At 35.6% G+C, this 22,128-nt stretch overlaps 1 protein-coding gene across 9 annotated transcripts in view; it reads right to left on the reverse strand.

The window, feature by feature from the left end:
• EHBP1 (EH domain binding protein 1) overlaps positions 1–22,128 on the reverse strand; it is a 559,191-nt gene that overhangs the window by 284,483 nt on the left and 252,580 nt on the right. For all 9 annotated transcript variants that reach the window (XM_079941625.1, XM_079941630.1, XM_079941629.1 and 6 more), the window contains one exon: positions 3,186–3,243. In XM_079941625.1, coding sequence (XP_079797751.1) covers positions 3,186–3,243 — 58 coding nt within the window. The remainder of the gene's footprint in view (positions 1–3,185; positions 3,244–22,128) is intronic.

Consider the following 22,128-nt stretch of genomic DNA (forward strand, 5'->3'; position numbering starts at 1 on the left):
TTTATTTAAGCATATACAAATCAGCTACAGCCTGAAAAAATCTGTTATAAATGCCATGACTTGAGGATAAGAGGCGGGGAAGATGCATATTGGGATAATTACTCATGGTTATTATTTTCTCGATAAAAAATGATTCAGCAATGAGTTCTTTATATACTTAACTAGAAAAATAGACATGTACCCAAAGAAAGTGAGCAATAAACTGAAAACTAAACTTTAAATTAAATAAGGCAATGTGCCTTATTATTTTACTGTCTAATCTGTTATCCGGGTGTCAGTTATAAATTTCAATCCACCAATATAAAAAAGGTAGATAATCAACTATACTTCAATAAAATAATTTAAAAAGGCAGATATACTCAGAATCAGGCAAGATAAATAATAACTTATACAGATAACCAAAGAAAATTAATTACTGCGTAGTTCAAACTCTTTCCAGAAACACAGTTAAAAGTAAAAACTAGACTATTTTCTGGGCAATGGCTGCAGAGATCTGCTTTCCCCCTAAGTGATTTCAAAGGGACTTAGCAAGCAAATAATATTTCAAAGGAAAAATGTCAGAAAACAGAAGACTCTTTCAGAAGAAAACAATGGTTCTAGTCTGTGGATTTAATATAACTGATAGCTAATTTTTAAAAAATAATAGCTGGGGACAATTTTATTTTTTTTTTAATTCCAAAATGCCATGGATCTCAAGCTTCTCAAGATTAAAAAAAAAGTTATTTGTTTAATTTTCACAATAATATCATTAGCATTTCTTTCATAGCTTCTGGAACTGATTTTTACGTCCTTATTTAGCTGTTGTGAACAATTTACAGAACAGCATTTCACATATACATGAACATATTATGTATATGCTATAATAAACAACACATTGTAACTTCTCATAAACTTTTCAAAAGTACACCTATAATGTTTCAAGAGAAAATACAATGATTCTAAAATATCCAGAAGGGATCTGAAATATTAAGAGCATCACAACTGGAAAATTAGTCCAATAAGAAATAGTTCCTTCTAGAAAATATATTTTGAGAAAAATCAACCTGTAGCCTATGTTTGTATTTCACCATCTGGATTCAATCAATATTTGATACAATATAAAATAGAATCTGGACCTAAAATTTATTTGACTGACTTTCAAAAATGTAATTAAATTAAAAGTATACTTAATTTCAAATATGGGTATTCTGAATTGACCTTTAATCTAAAGTATTTCATTATGCTTCATAATGTTTTAAGAAAACAGTTAGTATCTAGTTTCTAAAAGAGGGACATCACTTTTTGTTGATAGCTAAAAACATTTAGGGTCGATTTCTAATGTTTATAGTTATATTCAGATTCTTCTATCACACTTAGTGGATGGCCTAATATTGTTCCTTTTCACAAAAGCTTAAGACCCACTGGGCAAAACTGACAAGACGACCCTAAGTCTATTTTTAGAACCCCTTCTCATAAATAGATAAGAAAATATTACATGTCCAAAATATAATGCCCCCAAACTACAAATGTATGCTTTGAAGAAAATGCTATTCATGAGGTGAAGCAACTGGACCTTTCCTATATTGCTGGTGGGGGTATATTAAAAGTTCAAAATGTATGTACCCTATTACCCATTGATTCCATTCCAAGTTATTCGTCCAAGAGAAAACATTTGTCCCCCAAAATACCTGAACAGTAATGTTTACAACAGATTTATTCACAATAGTTGAACACTCAGAGTATTCACTGGAAACAAATCAAATGTTCATCAACAGATGTATAAAAAATCACACTGCAGTGTATGTGCATGATGGAATACTGCTCAGCAATGAAAAAAGTTAAACTACCAACATTCACAATACCATGAATAAATCTCGAAAACATGCTGTACAAAAGAAACCAGACATAAAATAGTACTTTTGTATGATTCTATTTATGTGAAATTTAAGAACAGGCAAAAATAGCCTACGGTGATAGAAAAATCGGAATAGTAGTTGCCTCTAAGGATTGGGAATTGACTGGAAGAGGACTCAAAGGAAAAAGGTGATGAAAATTGTCTATATCTTGATAGCAGTGGTAATTATACAACTATATATTGATCAAAACTCATAAAATTGTGTACTTAAGATCTGTGACTTATACCGTATATAAATTTTAATTCAATAAAAATAAAATTTAAAAAGATGCCCTTAAAAAAATTTTAATTCTGAAATTTAATTAAATTAAAATTTAATTTCAGTTAAAATGAATAAATTTTTCTTTACGTAAGTCTACTTACGGAAAAACCAACATTCAATAAACATGCTTGTAGTTATCGTGTGCTTATAAAAATATACTCACACTTACTTGTCTACAGATTGGAATTTTTAAAATACTTAGAATTGTTACTGAACATTTTAAAATTCTGTTCTCGGCTTCCCTGGTGGCGCAGTGGTTAAGAATCCACCTGCCAACGTAGGGGACAGAGGTTTGAGCCCTGGTCTGGGAAGATCCCATGAAGTTGCCGCAGAGCAACTAAGTCTGTGAGCCACAACTACTGAGCCCATGTGCCGCAACTACTGAAGCCCGTGCACCTAGAACCTGTGCCACAAGAGAAGCCACCACAATGAGAAGTCCATGCACCGCAACGAAGAGTAGCCCCCGCTCGCCGCACCTAGAGAAAGCCCACGTGCAGCAACGAAGATCCAACACAGCCAAAAATTTTTTAAAAAAATTATAAATAAATAAATAAAATTCTGTTCCACTCCCCACAAAGCCATAAGAACAAAAAATTAAAACCTTTGAAAAATCCAACTCCTCTTCAGTAACCCAGCAATGGACTCAGATAACTCATCATTCTTTATGTGTGTCCTAACTTCATCCTCTTGGAATCTGAATAAAGTAATCCTAGGTATAATTTTGTAAGTGATATTTATTTAATCATTATTTCATGATATCCTAGCACAGAGAAGTTAAATAACTATTATGTTATTCAAGGCTACCAAATCCAAAATCAAAACTCAGGTAACTGGCTCCTGCTTTAGGAACTGCAGTAACAAGATTACATACAGCGCCTGATCAATCATTTCAGTACATTAGATAATAAGAAATAACCTAAAATATCAAGTAATATTTTAAAACATTCTTCACTGGGACCAGAGAGGCTTAATAATTTGACCAAAAGTCAAATTCAATATTTGGGTAAGAAATTTAGAAAACAGACAAACCTTGGAAGACTTCCTTCGGCTTCTTCTCGTCCAAACTACCACCAGTTTATCTGGTTGCCTGCCAAACAAGAAAAAGATTACGTATAATTTATCTTAAATCAAATAATAAAATTTAGTTCTGGCGCCTTTAAAAGAACAAAAAATCATCTGCTTTAGATTACATAGAACCGTTGCACTTACGATAAAGCTCTATAAATTATTCATATATAGTAGATGTTGAATACAGATATGATCTAATTTAAATGACTAATATTTCATCCACATGTTTTTCTAAAAATACTTTACCAAGTAAATTCATTGGGACAAACCAAGTAAAATTAAATACTTAGACTATTTTAAAAAGAAAAGCAGGGGCTTCCCTGGTGGCGCAGTGGTTGAGAGTCCGCCTGCCGATGCAGGGGACACAGGTTCGTGCCCTGGTCCGGGAAGATCCCATATGCCACGGAGCGGCTGGGCCCGTGAGCCATGGCCACTGAACCTGCGCGTCTGGAGCCTGTGCTCCGCAACGGGAGAAGCCACAGCAGTGAGAGGCCCGCGTACCGCAAAAAAAAAAAAAAAAAAAAAAAAAAAAAAAAAATCTCCTTTAAAACAATACTATATTTCTAACACATTATCCACTTTAATTTAGAGAAAATAAGCATAAAAACGATACTTCCAAAGTAATTTTAATCTGTGGTTTACACTACTCTTGCATCTCTGTATCTTATGACCAATGCTTATGGTTTTCAAAAACTTTTTATAATCAATCATCTCAAATATCTTCATAAAAACAATATAATACCAAAAAATAGGCAAGGTACATTCTGGCAAAGTTACATAACTCATCGAAAGTTCTGGCAAAACCAAGACCAAATGAAATACAGGTCTTCTAATTCTCATACCTCTCTTCTTTATCTTCTGTCAACATAAAGTTAAAAACAAAACACACTCACATTTTCAGCTAATACAACTAAGTTCTCTTTAATGCTTAGGGAAAACATAAAAACTATGATTATCAGTTCTTTTACTTAGATTTTTATTTTTAAAAATCTTAGATAAAAGCTTTTTAACCAAGAAATGAATGATATTACTCATCTCAGTGACCTTCACCACTTTCTCTGTCTCCTTCATTTTACCCTGGTATCTTTCATTATCAGCAGATGACCTGTCCTCCTATTTAACTACCTACCTACCTACTTACCTTCCTACCTACATACATATATTATAAAAGGTCACCAGCCATAAACTCCTGATCCAGTGATTTACCTAGAAACCTGTCCAAAGAGCAACAGTTGTCTAATGAAAAATATTACTGAGGAACTGATCCTGAATGTAGTACAGAGAAATAAAGTGGTAATATTTTTAAAGAAGGCAAGAGACATAGAAGATAGATTGAGAAGTACACACACCTAACAGAAATTCTAGGGCTTCCCTGGTGGTGCAGTGGTTAAGAATCCGCCTGCCAATGCAGGGGACATGGGTTCAAGCCCTGGTCCGGGAAGATCCCACATGCTGTAGAGCAACTAATCTCGTGCGCCACAACTACTGAGCCTGCACTCCAGAGCCCATGTTTCACAACTACTGAAGCCCACATGCCTACAGTCCGTGCGCCGCAACAAGAGAAGCCACCGCAATGAGAAGCCTGCACACCACAATGAAAGAGTAGCCCCTGCTCGCCGCAACTAGAGAAAGCCCGCACACAGCAACAAAGACCCAAAGCAGCCAAAAATAAATAAATAAATTTATTTTAAAAAAGAAATTCTAGAAGTTTAGAATAGTGGGAATGGCAGAGGCAATACTAAGGAGAAAAGGCTAAGAATGTTCCAATAAAGATAGGAGTCCTTAGGTCGAAAATATATATTAACAAATAAACAGGATAAATAAAAAACTAATCTATGTCTAAATACCTCACAACTACGGAACAGCAAGAATAAAGAGAAAAATCATAAGAAAAGATAGGTTACCAGCAAAGGCGTAATTATGCTGACAACAACTTCTTAGCAGCAACAGCGCCCAAAACACAATGAAGCTAATGATCTTCAAGTGCTAAGGGAAAATAGATGCCATCCTGGAGTTTCATATTGGCTAAACTACCATTTAAGAAATGGTTTCAGACATAAAAGACTAAGAATTTACAATCTATATAACCCAGCTAAATACAGGAAGGAGGAGGATGCAAGAAGCAATATAAATGTGGTAAAATGTTAATACTTGTTCATTTTCAGTGATAGGACCTGAAGAAAACAAGAGTAGACAAAAAAACAAAAGTAAGGTTCCAGTGAAACTATTTCATCAAGGCATCTTCTAAACAAATGCAGTGTGTTTCTGATGGTGATAGTAACCAGCATAGTATAAAAAAGAAAAATGGTGGTTCTCCACCCAAGACTAAACCAGTTCCCAAAGAGTGTCAGGCTTTGAAGACAACAATTGTAAAAACCAGTAGCTTGCTTTGGTGAATCTTTCCAGCGTGAGATGTTGGGAGCAGGAGCCAGATGCCAAAGTGCTAAATTACAGATGAAATAGAAGAAAGTTTCTATGAAACATCAGAGTGTTCATCTAAGAATCTGAACCAATGGAGAAACAAACAAAACCTTGTTCAACACACAGAGAAGTAGAACAGGACAAATGACATGAAGATGGGGAGCAGTATAGCAACATGACAACAGAGTTGGGCAGAGGGTATGATCAATGATGGCAGCTTAACAGCAGAGGGACTGCGTAGCCAACCAGTGCAAGCTACCTTATTTGAAAGCATTGGTGGCTTGCTGGAACCCTTTACCTAGATTACTACACTAACCTTTTTACTATGTTCTCACCTCCACATTTCCAGCCCAATCTCAACCCTTAGTTATATTTCTGCAATACTTCTTTAGAAATGCTATAAAGATCTTACTGATTTTCCTTATTATCCTTACTGGGCTCTTATACTGAAGGTACTACAGACTGGCACTTGAAGGTTGAATTTCACAGATTTATTTGACCTAAACAGTATTCCATTTTAGTTTAAATTTAAACTTTAAAAAACATTTCTTACTTAAATGCCTTTAAACAAGGTCCATGCTATCCAGATTACTAGAGCCTTCAATGCTATCAACTGCTTCACACCTGACCAGCTTCACTCTTAAGATGATCTACTTAGTCCCTGTATGCATTTGACCCTGTGACACCATAGCATGCAAGATAACATCCATATTCCTGAATGTGGTTTATAAGGCACTTCACCAGCTGACTCTGATCTACTTTTCTAGATGCAAAACCTACAAATATCTCAAAGGCATCTTGCTTTCCAATCAATCCCTGAACACTTATTCAATTTCTTCACATCTTTGCATGTTACAAACTTTTTTTAAAACCTCCTCTTTTCTCTCCTTTTCTACCTGATAAACTCTTAATTCATCACTTCCTCTGTGAAAACCTGACCATTTCTCATTCCATTCCCACTTCATCCCACATCCTAAACCTCAGGCAGAGTTAACTGCTTCTACTGTATTTCCAGTAATACTCTAGACACCTCTTTTTTAATATCCTATGTTATTTGTTATCCTAATAACAAATAACATTATTTGTTATTATTTCTATCTCCTCCACTAGACTGTGCTCCTTTATCAACCATATCTTATTTATCTTTCTATTCCTAGTAACTAATAAGAATCTGGTACAAGATTGAGGCTCGATGTACATTCACTACTGAATGAACCTTAAATTTCATCCAGGAATTCCCAATTGGTTAATTATAATTGATGCAGTCCAACTAAAGCCTGTAGCTACATAATACATTCTCTCTGCAGCTTATTTGAGCTTTGCAAGCATCCTCACCTTGGCTGCACATTGGAATCTCCTGGGAAGGGAGAGTGCAAAGCAATCCCCACACCTCCCGACTTGGAACATTAGTGAGGTATTAGTTGTGATGGCAGTGAGGGTGTCTCCCCTCCATGATATTGTCCTAGTGCCACCTGCACAGTTGCCTCCACCTAACTTGGCCTCTCAGCATCTCCCTCCCCTCAACCCGTTCTGATCTTGTGTTTCAGAAAAGGGAAGCCACTTACTGTAAAAAATTAGGAAGGGTGGTCTCCTAACCTATATGCCTGAAGTTCCAAGTATGTAAATATAACATAAATTACTTATTTGAGAATGTCTCCAGAGATGAATAAACTTTTTTGTAATTCTAAGTCATGTCCAATTTTTATAATGTCTTCATTAGAAATCAGCCCACCTTTACATTATCAGGGACAAAGCAAGGCAGAATGTTATAAAATAAAGAACTGTGCTGTTATTGTTCTCATAGAAGAACACCAAAAACCACACAACTGGTTGACCACAATTAATATTTTAAGCATCCATGCTGTACTAGAAAAGAACCATTAAATATTTACTTATGTGCTCCCAAGAGGCCAGGGATAGAGCAATTGTGAGAGTTTTATCCAACTACCAAAGAACCTATATAACTTTCTATCAAAAAAGTCAAGACAACCTGATAGAGCCCAGATTTTAGAGAGAATCTAACAATCACGTACTTAAAATTTCCACCCCATTACCTAAGTAACCAGGTAGCACTACACATACAGATATATAAACATACACACATATATTTATATACAGATATTTACATATATAAACATTTTCTATACATACACATAAAATGTACACAGACACACTGCCTGAGTTCCACTGGAAAATTTGTAGTTTTTTGGTGGGCTTATGCAGCAGAGGAAACTTTACAGTTAAAAATAAGGGACTTCCCTGGCAGTCCAGTGGTTGAGACTCCACGCTTCCACTGCAGGGGGCATGGGTTTGATCCCTGGTCGGGAAACTAAGATCCCACATGCCGGGCAGTGCGGCCAAAACATGAATGAATGAATGAATAAAATAAAAATTGACCTTCTATCCTACCCTCAGAGTCCTTAAAAGGCAACAAGTTGAATCTGAAGGTGGCAAGGCTTATCTCACGCTACAGTCCTGATGCTAAATTCTGTAGAGGAGGAAGGACAGGAGGAAAATGGAAGTGGAAGGAGGAAAAGATATGAGAGCTACAATGAACCAGCTTATAAAGCAATAAACTGTATCTTTCTTTCGTCTGCAACTAAGTTTTGGGCCCTTCTCTTTGTCACTAGTGATCTACTGTGATCAAAGTAAATTTAAAGAAAAACATTTCTGGCTTAAATTTAGATTCCCTTACTCTTTCCTACACTCTTGCATGTATGTCACTTGCGTGAGGTGAGACACAAAGCCATGAGAAAAATTCCAAAACCATCATGTGAAAACCAGCCTCATCACTCTCCAGAATCATAATAAGCATTCAACAAATATTTTATTGAATGCCTATTACATTCCTGGCACTGTGGTGATCCATGGAGATGAAAAGACAAAAGAAGACAAGCCTTGATCCTCTGGAAGTTTACATTCTAGTGGAGACATAAACAATTAAACCAACTACCCAACTCCAGGCACAACCTGTGATAACTGTGGTTACTATTAGGAAATGAAATTACATGTCATTTAAAGAATATACTTTTCTGTATTTTCTACAATGAATTTGTATTACTTTATGGTGGGGAATTATTTAAATGTGGAGGGGGAGTTATTTAAAATAAAATAGCACTTTTAAGTTTGGAATTACATATGAACAGACAGAATTAAACAATTAAATTTTAAAATTTCATTGTATTTATTTTTTTATTTTTAAACTTTTTATTTTATATTGGAGTATAGCCAATTAACAATGTTGTGACAGTTTCAGGTGCACAGCAAAGAGACTCAGCCATACATATACATGTATCCATTCTCCCCCAGACTCCCCTCCCATCCAGGCTGCCACATAACATTCAGCAAAGTTCCCTGTACTATACAGTAGGTCCTTGTTGGCTATCCTTTTTAAATATAGTAGTGTGTACATGTCAGTCCCAAACTCCCTAACTATCCCTTCCCTCCATCTGTCTCACACTGGTAACCGTAAGTTCATACTCTAAGTCTGTGAGTCCATTTCTGTTTTGTAAATACATTCATTTGTATAATTTCTTTTTAGATTCCGCATATAAGCGATATCATAGGATATTTCTCTTTTTCTGTCTGACTGACTTCACTCAGTATGACAATCTCTAGGTCCACCCATGTTGCTGCATTATTTCATTCTTTTTTATGACTGAGTAATATTCCATTGTATAATATATGTACCACATCTTCTTTATCCCTTCCTCTGCTGATGGACATTTAGGTTGCTTCCATGTCTTGGCTATTGTAAACAGTGCTGCAATGAACACTGGGGTGCATGTACCCTTTTGGACCATGTTCTCTGGATATATGCCCAGAAGTGGGATTGCAGGGTCATATGGTAGCTCTATTTTTAGTTCTGTTCTCCACAGTGGCTGTATCAATTTACATTTCCACCAACAGTGTAGGAGGGTTCCCTTCTCTCCACACCTTCTCCAGCATTTATTGTTTGTGGATTTTTTTGATGATAGCCATTTTGACTGGTATAAGGTGATACCTCACTGTAGTTTTGATTTGTGTTTCTCTAATCATTAGCGAAAAATTCCATTGAATTTAAAGACCTCTCAGCTGAATTAATCTGTTTTCTAAGTCAATAGAAGTGGAAGAGGTGTATTCTTTGTCTTAAGTTAACATAAATGTTCCCTAAGGTCTGAGCTGGCCATAGACAAAATTTTGAAAGAGGCCCCACTTGACTCTGCAGCCCTCCTTTACCTGCAGCCCCTCCAATGTCTGGGGCATTCTTCCTTGGGCCTGCAAAGTCAGTATGGCACTCCATTACAGGACCCAACAATAACAATATGACAAATGCTTTTCAGATCACTAATTCTCTTCTATATCAATTAAAATCTCCCTTTCTCCAGGGTAAGTATCTTAGGAAGGTAGTCAAAGGAAAGAAAACTGGGGAAACAATTTGTATTAATTTAGGAGGTATGAATTTGTAAAAGAAGGCTCCTCAAAGATGACATAGTACAGAGGAGAGATTACTAGACTGGAGGTTGGGAAACTTGTTTTTCCTAGTTCTGGCACGTAGTGACCTTAGGAATGCCTCTCCATATCTCTGAGCCTATTCCCTAATTTATCCAATGAAGAGATTGTACTAAGACCTCAGCTAGTTCTAAAACTATGATTCAGTGACCATATGATTAAATGACTCAAATTGGTTAAATATTTTGTGGTTTAAAATGAAATGAGAAATTAAAGAACAGGGTAAAGAATTTGTGGCACAGAGTGCTTTGCCTCCTGTTTTCTGACAACCTAGAGGTAGTTAATAGTACCACCTTTGAATAATATTATGAAAGGGGAAGTAGTATCTTTTAGCAGAGCAGTAAATGGACCACCGAAGATTCAGGCTCCCTGTCCAAAGCACAGTGTTAAACCTGGGAGATGTTGCAGGAAGCCCCTTGCCCCCAACCACCACCACCACTCCCAGCATGCTGACACTGCGATGGAACTACATGATACCTCTCACCAGTGGTGTCACTTCTGGAGGAGAGTGGATAATAAATGAGTATGCCTTCTCCACACCAGCTGAATGGAGAGGATTCCAGAATGCAAAGGAGGGCAGAGTCATAAGATAAAAGGTGTATGGGCTCCTGAATGACCACGTGGAAGTCCAGTCAACCTCTCTAGACTGAAAAGTGAGCAAGAAATGGACTTTTATTGGGTCAAACCACTTTGATTTTGGGGTGTGTCTGCTACAGTAACTCCTCAACATATAGAAAATTCAAAAGACACACATACGTAACAATAAAGCAGTTGCTGTCTTGTAGAAGCTTACACTGCAAAGTGCTGAGACCAAATTTAACCTTTTTATGTCCTACTGGTTTTCACATATATGAAATTGATGTTTCCGAAGATAAAAGACAACTATACCTCAGAACTTAGTAATTAATATTTATGCCTTTGAGCCTTTCCTAAATTATAAATAAGAAATCATAAGTCTTTAGAACACAAAAAGTACAGCATATTCCTCTCACCAAAGAATACAGGAGGGGCTTCCCTGGTGGCGCAGTGGTTGAGAGTCTGCCTGCCGATGCAGGGGACGCGGGTTCGTGCCCCGGTCCAGGAAGATCCCACATGCCGCAGAGCGGCTGGGCCCGTGAGCCATGGCCGCTGAGCCTGCGCGTCCGGAGCCTGTGCTCCGCAACGGGAGAGGCCACAACAGTGAGAGGCCCGTGTACCGCAAAAAAAAAAAAAAAGAATACAGGATATGCTTACAATGAGGAAAAGAAAGCTCATAATATTAACCCTGATGTTAATGTGAATAGGTACTTCACTAAATAACAAGGTTATTCCTTTTAGGGGAAAGGGCTCTTAGCCATAACTGAACATTTCATGGTGGGATGTTGTGAATATTGAAACGAAAGGGGGAAAATTGTCTTATCACAGAAATACTCTAACTTAACTATTTCTCAAGTAATTATTTTTATCCTTCAGTAAATACACCTGCCTCCTATTGTACTATCACTGCTTGTAGCTCCAGTTAATTATACTCCTTTATGCTTACTTCACAAGAGTTATTTAGCAAGCTGTAATAATTAATTCAATAGGAAAAAAAAATTCTACAAGACAAAGTACACATACACAGTATATATTTCTTTTCTGTAAAAATGAAAGGACAGTTCTAATAATAAGAGATGTAAATCTTTGTCACTCAAATAAAAATATTTTTTAAAAAATTATACTTTGCCTCTTCCTACCATCTTTAAAATATTTTCATAGAGTGATTGCTTTTGGTTAAAAATGTTTAACTGGTGACACATATGGACTTACGCTGACAGGGATTCTAATAGCTCTGTATTTAGGAACAGCACCATTCAAACTGAGGAAGTGCAGTTTGACAAACTTGAGCTAAGTAAACCTCCTGAGAGGCCATCAAAAAATACACACACATGTATATATAATTTTTTTGCTATACTATTAAACAGTATAAAGGGTTTTTAATTTCTAATATAAAGATATTTGAGAGAAATAGTGTTATAATCAATCACTGCTGTATCATGTGTGCAATACTGACCTTCCCAAATAATACTTCCTACTTTCTTTACTGTTTTATAAAATCACCCATGATGCTTCCTTTAATTTAGCTTATTACTTACTACTTCTTTTTTTCTAGTCCTGTTTGAACAAGCCTCACATGTCACTCACATAAATATTAATATTTCCAAGTCATGTACCGGGCTTCCTGCAAAAGAGATTAGTAGAAAAAAAAAGGATACATCACTCAGACCATTCCCCAGCCCTCCTAAACAATCATATTCACCATTTTCTCTCAACACAATTCTGTAATTGCTGTCATTTTGTGTTTGGATGATTACATTTGTCTGTCTTGTTTCTATCTGACTTTAAGGTTCTCAAGAGTTTTCCTGGTATTCATAAAGCGTTTTCCTGGTATTCACAAATCATTTACTGGGAGGGAGGCAGGGAAACAGAATATCATGGATAAAAAAATCATATGAAGGCAGACAGATCTGGGTTCCCCTCCTTTGGGTTGTACCATCTAAGCCTCAAGATGTTCCTCATTTGTGAAATTAGAACCTCACAGGACCAATGTAAAGATCTGTTAAGATAATGCAAATAAAGTACTTAGATCAGTGCCTGTCTTTCAGCAAATTTTCAGATAATGTTAGCAACCATCCCGTGTCTATGCTTCCAAACAGCTTTGTATAGTCTCCCTCTTAAATGTGAACAAACGAAGGATCATCTGAGGAAAGTTTCTAATATAAAAGGCAAGTGGCTAAAAGAGAGAAAAATTCAACTTGAAAGAAACTGAAGACATGATCACTAATAACCTTGGAAATACAGAAGATACTGTACCCATGAAAAATATAAAAGGAAAATTAAAAGAATAGTAAAGAAATCTGGAAATTATGTTATGTCATCCTTTTTCATTTAGGAAAGTAAAAATTGAAGAGTCTGAAGATAAAGTTGAGGAAATCTTCCACATCTAGAATAAAGTAACAGAGATGTTCAATGGGAGAGAAAAGACTAAAATTTAGATCAATCCAGAGGTTAAAAGTCTCACTAATTTCCCAAGATGACAGTGAAAAAAGGTCTCAAGATATCATCTATGCCACAGGCCTAGAAAGAAATCATTCCAAAGTGGAATAGGACACTGGAAGACTCCAGGAGAAAAAGGAATTGATGAGTCACCAGTGTTTAACTGTTTTGAGAGGGATATTGAGAGGGTGACAGAAAAATTTGGAAATAATAGTGATATATACATGAGGGGAAAGGGGAAAAAAAGTAATTTTTAACCCAAGAAAAATCAAAAGAAAGAAAATGTAATCATAATACCATAGCGCTCGATGTAAACAATACTAAGTCATAACAATGAATTCTGACCTAGCTCTGGTAGAGCTGATTGAAGACTAGGAAGGATGGGGAAAGGGAAGGGTAAGTATGCTTCAGGGAGGAAGTGGTAGACAGCTAAACCCTCACCTACCATATCAAGAAGCTAATAGATAAAGTCTAAAATCAAAAGGTTAAAAGAAAAAGTTGAAAGTATATTGTTGAACAATGAAATACCACTTCACACACCTATCAGGAAGACTATATCAAAAAGACAGATAATAACAACTGTTGATGAAGATATGTTAAAATTGGAACCCTTACACATGGCTGGTGGGATTGTAAATAGTATAGCTGCTGTGTATAACAGTTTGGCAGTTCTTCAAAAAGTTAAACATATGGAACAGGATAGGGAGCCCAGAAATAAACCCACATGCTTACGCTCAATTAATCTATGACAAAGGAGGCAAGAATATACAATGGAGAAAAGACAGTCTCTACAATAAGTGGTGCTGGGAAAAATGGACAGCTACATGTAAAAGAATGAAATTATCAATAGAACATTCTCTTAACACCATATACAAAAATAAACTCAAAATGGATTAAAGACCTAAATGTAAGATTGGATACTATAAAACTCCTAGAGGAAAACATAGGCAGAACACTCTTTGACATAAATCACAGCAATATTTTTTTGGATCCGTCTCCTAAAGCAAAGAAATAAAAGCAAAAATAAATAAAGGGGACCCAATTAAACTTAGAAGCTTTTGCACAGCAAAGGAAACCATGGACAAACTGAAAAGACAACTTACTGAATAGGACAAGATATTTGCAAATGATAAGACGGATAAGGGATTAATATCCAACATATATGAACAGCTAATACAACTCAAAATTAAAAACAAACAAACAACTGAATTAAAGAACAGGCAGAAGAAGTGAATAGACATTTTTCTAAAGAGGAAATGAAGGTGGCCAAACAGGCACTTGAGAAGATGTTCAACGTCGCTTACTAATCATCAGGGAACTGCAAATCAAAACCACAATGAGATATCACCTCACACCTGTCAGAATGGCTATCATCAAAAAAAACACAAATAACAAATGTTAGCAAGGATGTGGAGAAAAGGGAACCCTCCTACATTGCTGGTGAGGATGTAAATTGGTTCGGCCTATGGGAAACAGTAGGGAAATTCCTCAAAAAAACTAAAAACAGAACTACCATATGACCGAGCAATTCCACTCCTGCATATATGTAAAAAACAAAAACAAAAACACTAATTCTAGGGCTTCCCTGGTGGCGCAGTGGTTGAGAGTCCGCCTGCCGATGCAGGGGACGCAGGTTTGTGCCCCAGTCTGGGAGGATCCCACATGCTGTGGAGCGGCTGGGCCTGTGAGCCATGGCCGCTGAGCCTGTGCGTCCAGAGCCTGTGCTCCACATCGGGAGAGGCCACAACAGTCAGAGGCCCGCGTACTGCAAAAAAACAAAAAACAAAAAAACACTAATTCTAAAAGGTATGTGCACTACAATGTTCATAGCAGCATTATTTACAATTGTCAAGATATGGAAGCAACCTAAGTGCCCATCAACAGAGGAATGGATAAAGAAAATGTGGTATATATATACAGTGGAATAGTACTCAGCCTTAAAAAACAGAAAGAAATTTTGCCATTTGCAGCAACATGGATGGACTTGGAGGGCATTATGTTAAGTGAAATAAGTCAGAGAAAGACAAATGATATCACCTATATGTGGAACCGAAAAAAATACAACAAACTAATGAATATAACAAAAAAGAAGCAGACTCAAAGATACAGAGAACAAACTAGTGGGGAAAGGGAAGAGGGGAGGGACAATATAGTGGTAGGTGATAAGAGGTACAAAATATTAGATATAAAATAAACTACAAAGATATATTGTACAAAACAGGGAATATAGCCAATAATTTATAATGACTATAAATGGAGTATAACGTTTACATATTATGAATCACTATACTGTACACATGTAACATATAATATTGTACAGCAACTATACTTCAATTAAAAGAGACAGAAAAAATTTTTTTAAGAAGTTAAACATAGAGTTACCATATCATTCAGTGATTTCAATTCTAGGTATATACCCAAAAACTTGTACATGAATGTTCATAGCAGCATTATCCATAATAGTCTAAAAGTGGAAACAACTTAAATGTCCACTGACTGATGTACAGGTAAACAAAATGTGGTATATCCATGCAGTGAACTATTATTTGGCCATAAAAATGAATAACATACTGACACTTGTTACAACATGGATGAGCCTCAAAAACATGCGAAGTGAAAGAAGCCAGACACAAAAGGCCACTTATTGCGTGACTTCATTTATAGGAAATGTCCATAATAGGCAAATCCATGGAGACAAAAGTAGATTATGTTTGCCAGAGGCTTGAAGGGGGAAACAAAGATGGGGAATGACTACTAATAGGAACAGGATTTCTTTTTTGAGTGATGAAAATATTCTGAATTAAATAGTGATGATAGTTACACAATGTTGTGAGTACACTAAAAGTCACTGAATAGTACATTTTTAAAAGGTAAATTTTATGGTACATTAATTGTAACTCAATAAAAAATAAAGAAAACAAAAATATGTTACTGAAGAATACAGAGTACAGCACCAGAAGAACCAACGGGGTTGAAAGTGGTTTTCTGTAGGGAAGGAGAGTCAAGGTGGGGCAGGGTGGGGCAAGGAACCGTTGCTTTCTCTGTTATAAGCTTTGCGGTACTCTTTGAATTTGTAAACCATTTAAATATATCACTTTGTAAAATTTAACCTTAAATTTTTAAATGATGAATCTTAATTACAAAGAAGAAATTTGGGCCCAGAAATAAACCCATGAATATATGGTCAATTAATTTATGACAAAGGAGCTAAAGAATATACACTGGGGAAAGGGTAGTCCCTTCAATAAATGGTTTTGGGAAAACTGGACAGCCACAATCAAAAGAATGAAATTGAACCTCTATCTTACACCATACACAAAAAACAACTCAAATGGACTAAAGAATTGGACATAAGACCTGAAACCATAAAACTTTTAGAATAAAACATACAGGGTAAGCCCTTTGACATCAATCTTGGCAATGATTTTTTAGATATGACACCAAAAGATCAAGGAACAGAAGGAAAAATCAACAAATGGAACTACATCAACCTAAAAAGCTTCTGCACAGCAAAGGAAACTATCAAGAAATTAAAAAGGCAACCTATGAAGTAGAAGAAAATATTTGCAAATCATATCAGACAAGGGGTTAATATCTAATATATACAAAGAACTTATACAACTCATTACCAAAAAAAAAATTCCAGTTAAAAAATGAGCAGAGGAACTAAACAAACATTTTTTCAAAGAAGACATACAAATGCCCAACAGGTACATGAAAAGGTACCCAACAACACTAATCGTCAGGGAAATGCAAATCAAAACCAAAATGAGATTATCATCTCTTACCTGTTAAAATGGGTATTATCAGAAAGACAAGAGATAACAAGTGTTGGCGAGGACGTGGGAAAAGTGAACTCTTATACACTGTTGGTGGGAATGTAAATTGGTTCAGCCACTATGCAAAACAGTATGGGGATTCCTCAAAAAATTAAAAATGGAACTACCGCATGATCTAGCAATTCTACTTCTGGGTACTTATCTGAAGAATACAAAACACTAACTTGAAAAGATATATGCACCCCAATGTTTACTGCAGCATTATTTACAATAGTCAAGATATGGAAATAACCTAAGTGTTTGTCAACAGGTGAATGGATAAAGAAGATGTGAGGTGTGTGTGTGTATATTCTTTATATTATATACACACACAATAGAATACTATCAGCCATAAAAAAGAAGGAAATCCTGACATTGGCGACAACATGAATGGACCTTGAGGGCATTATACTCAAGTGAAATAAGTGAAATAAGCCAGATAAGTGAAATAAGCCAGAGACAGAAAGATAAATACTGCATGATCTCATTTACATGTGGAATATAAAAGCAGTGGACTACTCACAGATACAGATAACAGATTGGTGGTTGTCAGAGGTGGGTGTTGGGGGTGAGGGAAATGGGTGAAGGTGGTCAAAAGGTACAAACTTCCACTTATAGGATAAATAAGTTCTGGGGATTTAATGTACAGCACAGTGACTATGGTTAACAATATTGTATATATATATTTTTTGTATTTTCATGATCAGCTCTATTCATGTTCTGTGCCAAAGCATTTAAATACCCTGTGCTACTCATCACATAATGTGGGTGGTAAAAGAAGCCATCCTTAATTCAACGTGTTATTCCTAAAGCGTCTATTCCTGTCAGTGCTGCAAAGATACAATTAATTTGTATAACCCAATATCCTGAGGTTGAAACACAAAGCACACAGAGCAAAACATTCTCTTATGGAAAGAGAAAAATATAAACTCTGCTTTATGCAATTGCCCAAAGCTATTTTAAGTAAACAAAATAATTTTAATTAACAAATTATTGTAGTAAATCATTTTTATGAGATATACCTTTTTAAATGAGATATAATTGTCATATAACATTATATTAGTTTCAGATATATAACATGATTCAATATTTATACATATTGTGAAATGATCACCACAATAAATCTAGTTAACATCCATCAATCACCATACATAGTTACAAATTTTTTTTCTTATAATGAGATTTACTCTTAGCAACTTTCAAATATGCCATATAGTATTATTAACTATAGTCACCATGCTGTACATTATATCCCAATGACTTATTTTATAGCTGGAAGTTTGTACCTTTTGACCTCCTTTACCCATTTCACCCACCTCTGCCTCTAGCAAACACCTATCTGTTCTCTGTTTCTATGAGCTCAGTTTTGTTTTGTTTTTTAAAGATTCCACATATAAGTGAGATCATCTATATGTCTTTCTCTGACTTATTTCACTTAGCATAATGCCCTCAAGGACTATCCATGTTGTCACAAATGGCAGGATTTCCTTCTTTTTATGGCTGAGTAACATTCCTCTGTGTGTATGTATGTGTCTGTGTGTTTTCTTTAACCATTCATCCATCGATGGACACTTAGGTTGTTTCCTTATCTTGGCTACTGTAAGCAATGCTGCAATGAACATGGGGTGCATATATCTTTTAAAGTTAGTGTTTGGTTTCTTCTGATAAATACCCAAAAGTGGAACTGCTGGATTATACAATAGTTGTTGTTTTTAATTTTTTGAGGAACTTCCATACTAGTGGATGAACCAATGTACATTCCCACTAACAGGGTACAAGAGTTCCCTTTTCTCCACATCTTCACCAACACTTGTTATTTCTTATCTTTGATAACAGTCATTCTAACAGGTGTGAGTTGATATCTCACTGTGGTTTTGATTTGCATTTCCCTAATGATTAGTAACGTTGAGCACCCTTTCAAGTATGAGGAGGCTAACAATACTGTATTGTATTTGAAAGTTGCTAAGACATTAGACCTTAAAAGTTCCCCTCACCAACATTTGTTATTTGTTGACTTTTGATCACAGCCATTCTGACAGTAGTGAGGTGATATCTCACTGTGGTTTTGATTTGCATCTTTGTAATGATTACTAATGTTGAGCATCTTTTCATGTGTCTGTTGGCCACCTGTATATTTTTCATAGAAAATGTCTATTCAAGTCCTCTGCCCATTTTTAAATCAGATTGCTTGTGTTTTTTTTGATATTGATTCATGTGAGTTCTTTACATTTTTTGGATATTAACTCCTTATCAGATATATCATTGGCAAATATCTTTTCACATTCAGTACATTGCCTTTTCATTTTATTGATAGTTTCCTTCACTGTGCAAAAGCTTTTTAGTTGATATGGTCCCATTTGTTTATTTTTGCTTTTGTTGCCTTGGCTTGAGGCGATTTAGCCAAAATTATACTGCTAAGACCAACACCAAAGAGCATACTGCCTGTGTTTTCTTCTAGGAGTTTTATGGTTTCAGGCCTTACATTTAAGTCTTTAATCCATTTTGAGTTTATTTTTGTAAATTGTATAAGAAAATGGTTCAATTTCATCCTCTTGCATGTAGCTGTCTAGTTTTCCCAACACCACTGATTGAAGAGACTCTCTTTTCCACTGTAAATTATTGTCTTCTTTGTCAAAAATTAACTAACCATATAAGCATGGGTTTACTTCTGGGCTCTCTACTACATTCCATTGGTTTATGTGTCTGATTTTGTGCCAGTACCATATAGTTTTGATTACTATAACTTTGTAGTTTAGTATGAAATCAGGACATGTGCTGCCTCCAGCTTTGTTCTTTCTCAAGGTTGTTTTGGCTACTTGGGGTCTTTTGTAGCTCCATACATATTTTAGGACTATTTGTTCCAGTTCTGCGAAAAATGCTGTTTGTATTTTGATAGGAATTGCACTGAATCTGTAGATTTCTTTGTGTAGTATGGATATTTTAGCAATATTAATTCTTCCAATCCATGAGCACAGTATTCGATCTGTGTTTGTATTCAATTTTGTTCATCAATGTCTTATAGTTTTCAGAGTATAATTCTTTCACCTCCTTGATTAAATTTATTCCTAGGTATTTTATGCTTTTTTGATGCAACTGTAAATGCGACTGTTTTCTTTATTTCTCTTTCTGATAGTTCATTACTAATGTATATACAGAAAGGCAACATGTTTCTGTATACTGATTTTTCAGTAAAGTTGCAGGATACAATTTATTTATTAGTTCCAATAGTTTTTTAGTGGAGTCTTTAGGGTTTTCTATATAGTATCATGTCATCTACAAATAGTGATAGTTTTACTTCTTCTTTTCCCATCTGAATTCCTTCTATTTCTTTTTCTTAACTGTTTGCTGTGGCTAGGACTACCAATACAATGTTGAATAAAAATGGTGAGAGTGGGCATCCTTGTCTTTTCCTGATCTTAAAGGAAAAGCTGTCAGCTTTTCAACACTGAGCATGATGTTAGCTGTGGGTCTGTCATATATGGCCTTTATATTATGTTGAGGTATGTTCTTTCTATACGTATTTTATTGAGAGTTTTTATCATAAATGAATGTTGAATTGTGTCAAATGCTTTTTCTGCATCTATTGAGACGATCATTTGATTTTTATCCTTCGTTTTGTTAATGTTGATTGATTTGTGGATACTGAATCCTTGCAGCCCTGGAACAAATCCCACTTGATCATGGTGTATGATCCTTTTAATGCATTGTTAAATTAAGTTTGCTAATAATTTTGTTGAGGATTTTTGCATCTATGTTCATCAGAGATACTGGCTTGTAATTTTCTTTCTTTTTGTAGTGTCTTCATCTGATTTTGGTCTCAGGAAAATTCTGGTCTCATAGAGTGAGTTTGGAAGCATTCCTTCCTCTTCAATATTTTGGATTATTTTGAGAAGGATAGGTATGAACCTTTCTTTAAATGTTTGGTAGAGTTCACCTGTGAAGCTGTCTGGTCCTAGACTTCTGTTTGTTGGAAGTTTTTTGATTACTGATTCAGTTTCATTACTACTGATCGGTCTGTTCAGATTTTCTATTTCTTCCTAGTTAAAAAAAATTTTTTTTTAAAGAGACTTTTCTAATTGGAAAAATGCTGGTGATGGAGAACAGGGACTTGGCGGAGAATAACTGTATCTTCAGGATCACCTTATAATGGGCATACAGAGTAGCTAGCCTCCAGAAAAAAAGCCCCATGGCTGAAGAAAATGCCGAGAAGTATTTGCTGCACAGTAAAATAGAAAATAATAGCACTTCTTGATGACTTTCAGGCACATAAATAACATCTACCAATCAGCAGTCTGGTCCACAGCTTAAAATAACCCAGTTCAATACAGTCTAGTTATGGCCAAAGAGAAACAGAGCTGTGCTATTTTCAGCTGTAGCCCCACCAAGAAGTTGAGTATGTTACATATATCCAATAGTCCAGAGACGTGTATCTATTTCTAGGGCCAAAGATTAGCAACAACCAGGAAGAACTAGTTCCCCTGGTACTAATGACCTACCTTATATGCACCTCACTTAGCTGGAAAGGAATTCAATTTTTCAAACACAAAGGAGATACCAGCTCTCTACCCCATAGAATTATTATTTCATTATCCTTTTTATGCCTTACTGCTGTCTAGAGAATAAAATTCAAACTCACTTAAAGCCTTCCCCCATTTGACCTCTGCCAATCTTCTCGTCTAATTTCCTACATTTTATGCTGCAAACAAATGACACCAGTCATTGTTCCAAAACATGTATTTTTCCTGTATTTTTCCTCCTGTGTCCTCCATGTTTCTAAATGTAATAAATATTTGGGCTGGGGGGGGCGGTCCTCATCTTATCTGATCTCTTAGCAACACTGACATTTGTCCATTTTTCCCTCTTTGTGGGGGTTAGCCTCCTCTACCTGACCAGGCAATATTGGGAAGTTTCCAAAAATTGGCCATACTCTTACCTTACACCATAATCAAAAGTTAAAACAGATAAAAAATCTAAACATAAAAGCTAAAACTATAAAATTCTTAGAGGAAAACAGAGATCAAATGTTTCATGATGTTAGATTTGGCAGTGATTTCTTGGATATGACAAAAGCACAGGCAACAAAAGTAGATAAAGTGGACTTCATTAAAATTAAAAACTTTTGTATATCAAAGGACACTATAAGTAATGAAAAAGCAACC

The sequence above is a fragment of the Stenella coeruleoalba genome (assembly GCF_951394435.1).
Source record: "Stenella coeruleoalba genome assembly, chromosome: 13".
In the NCBI taxonomy this organism is placed as follows: domain Eukaryota; kingdom Metazoa; phylum Chordata; class Mammalia; order Artiodactyla; family Delphinidae; genus Stenella; species Stenella coeruleoalba.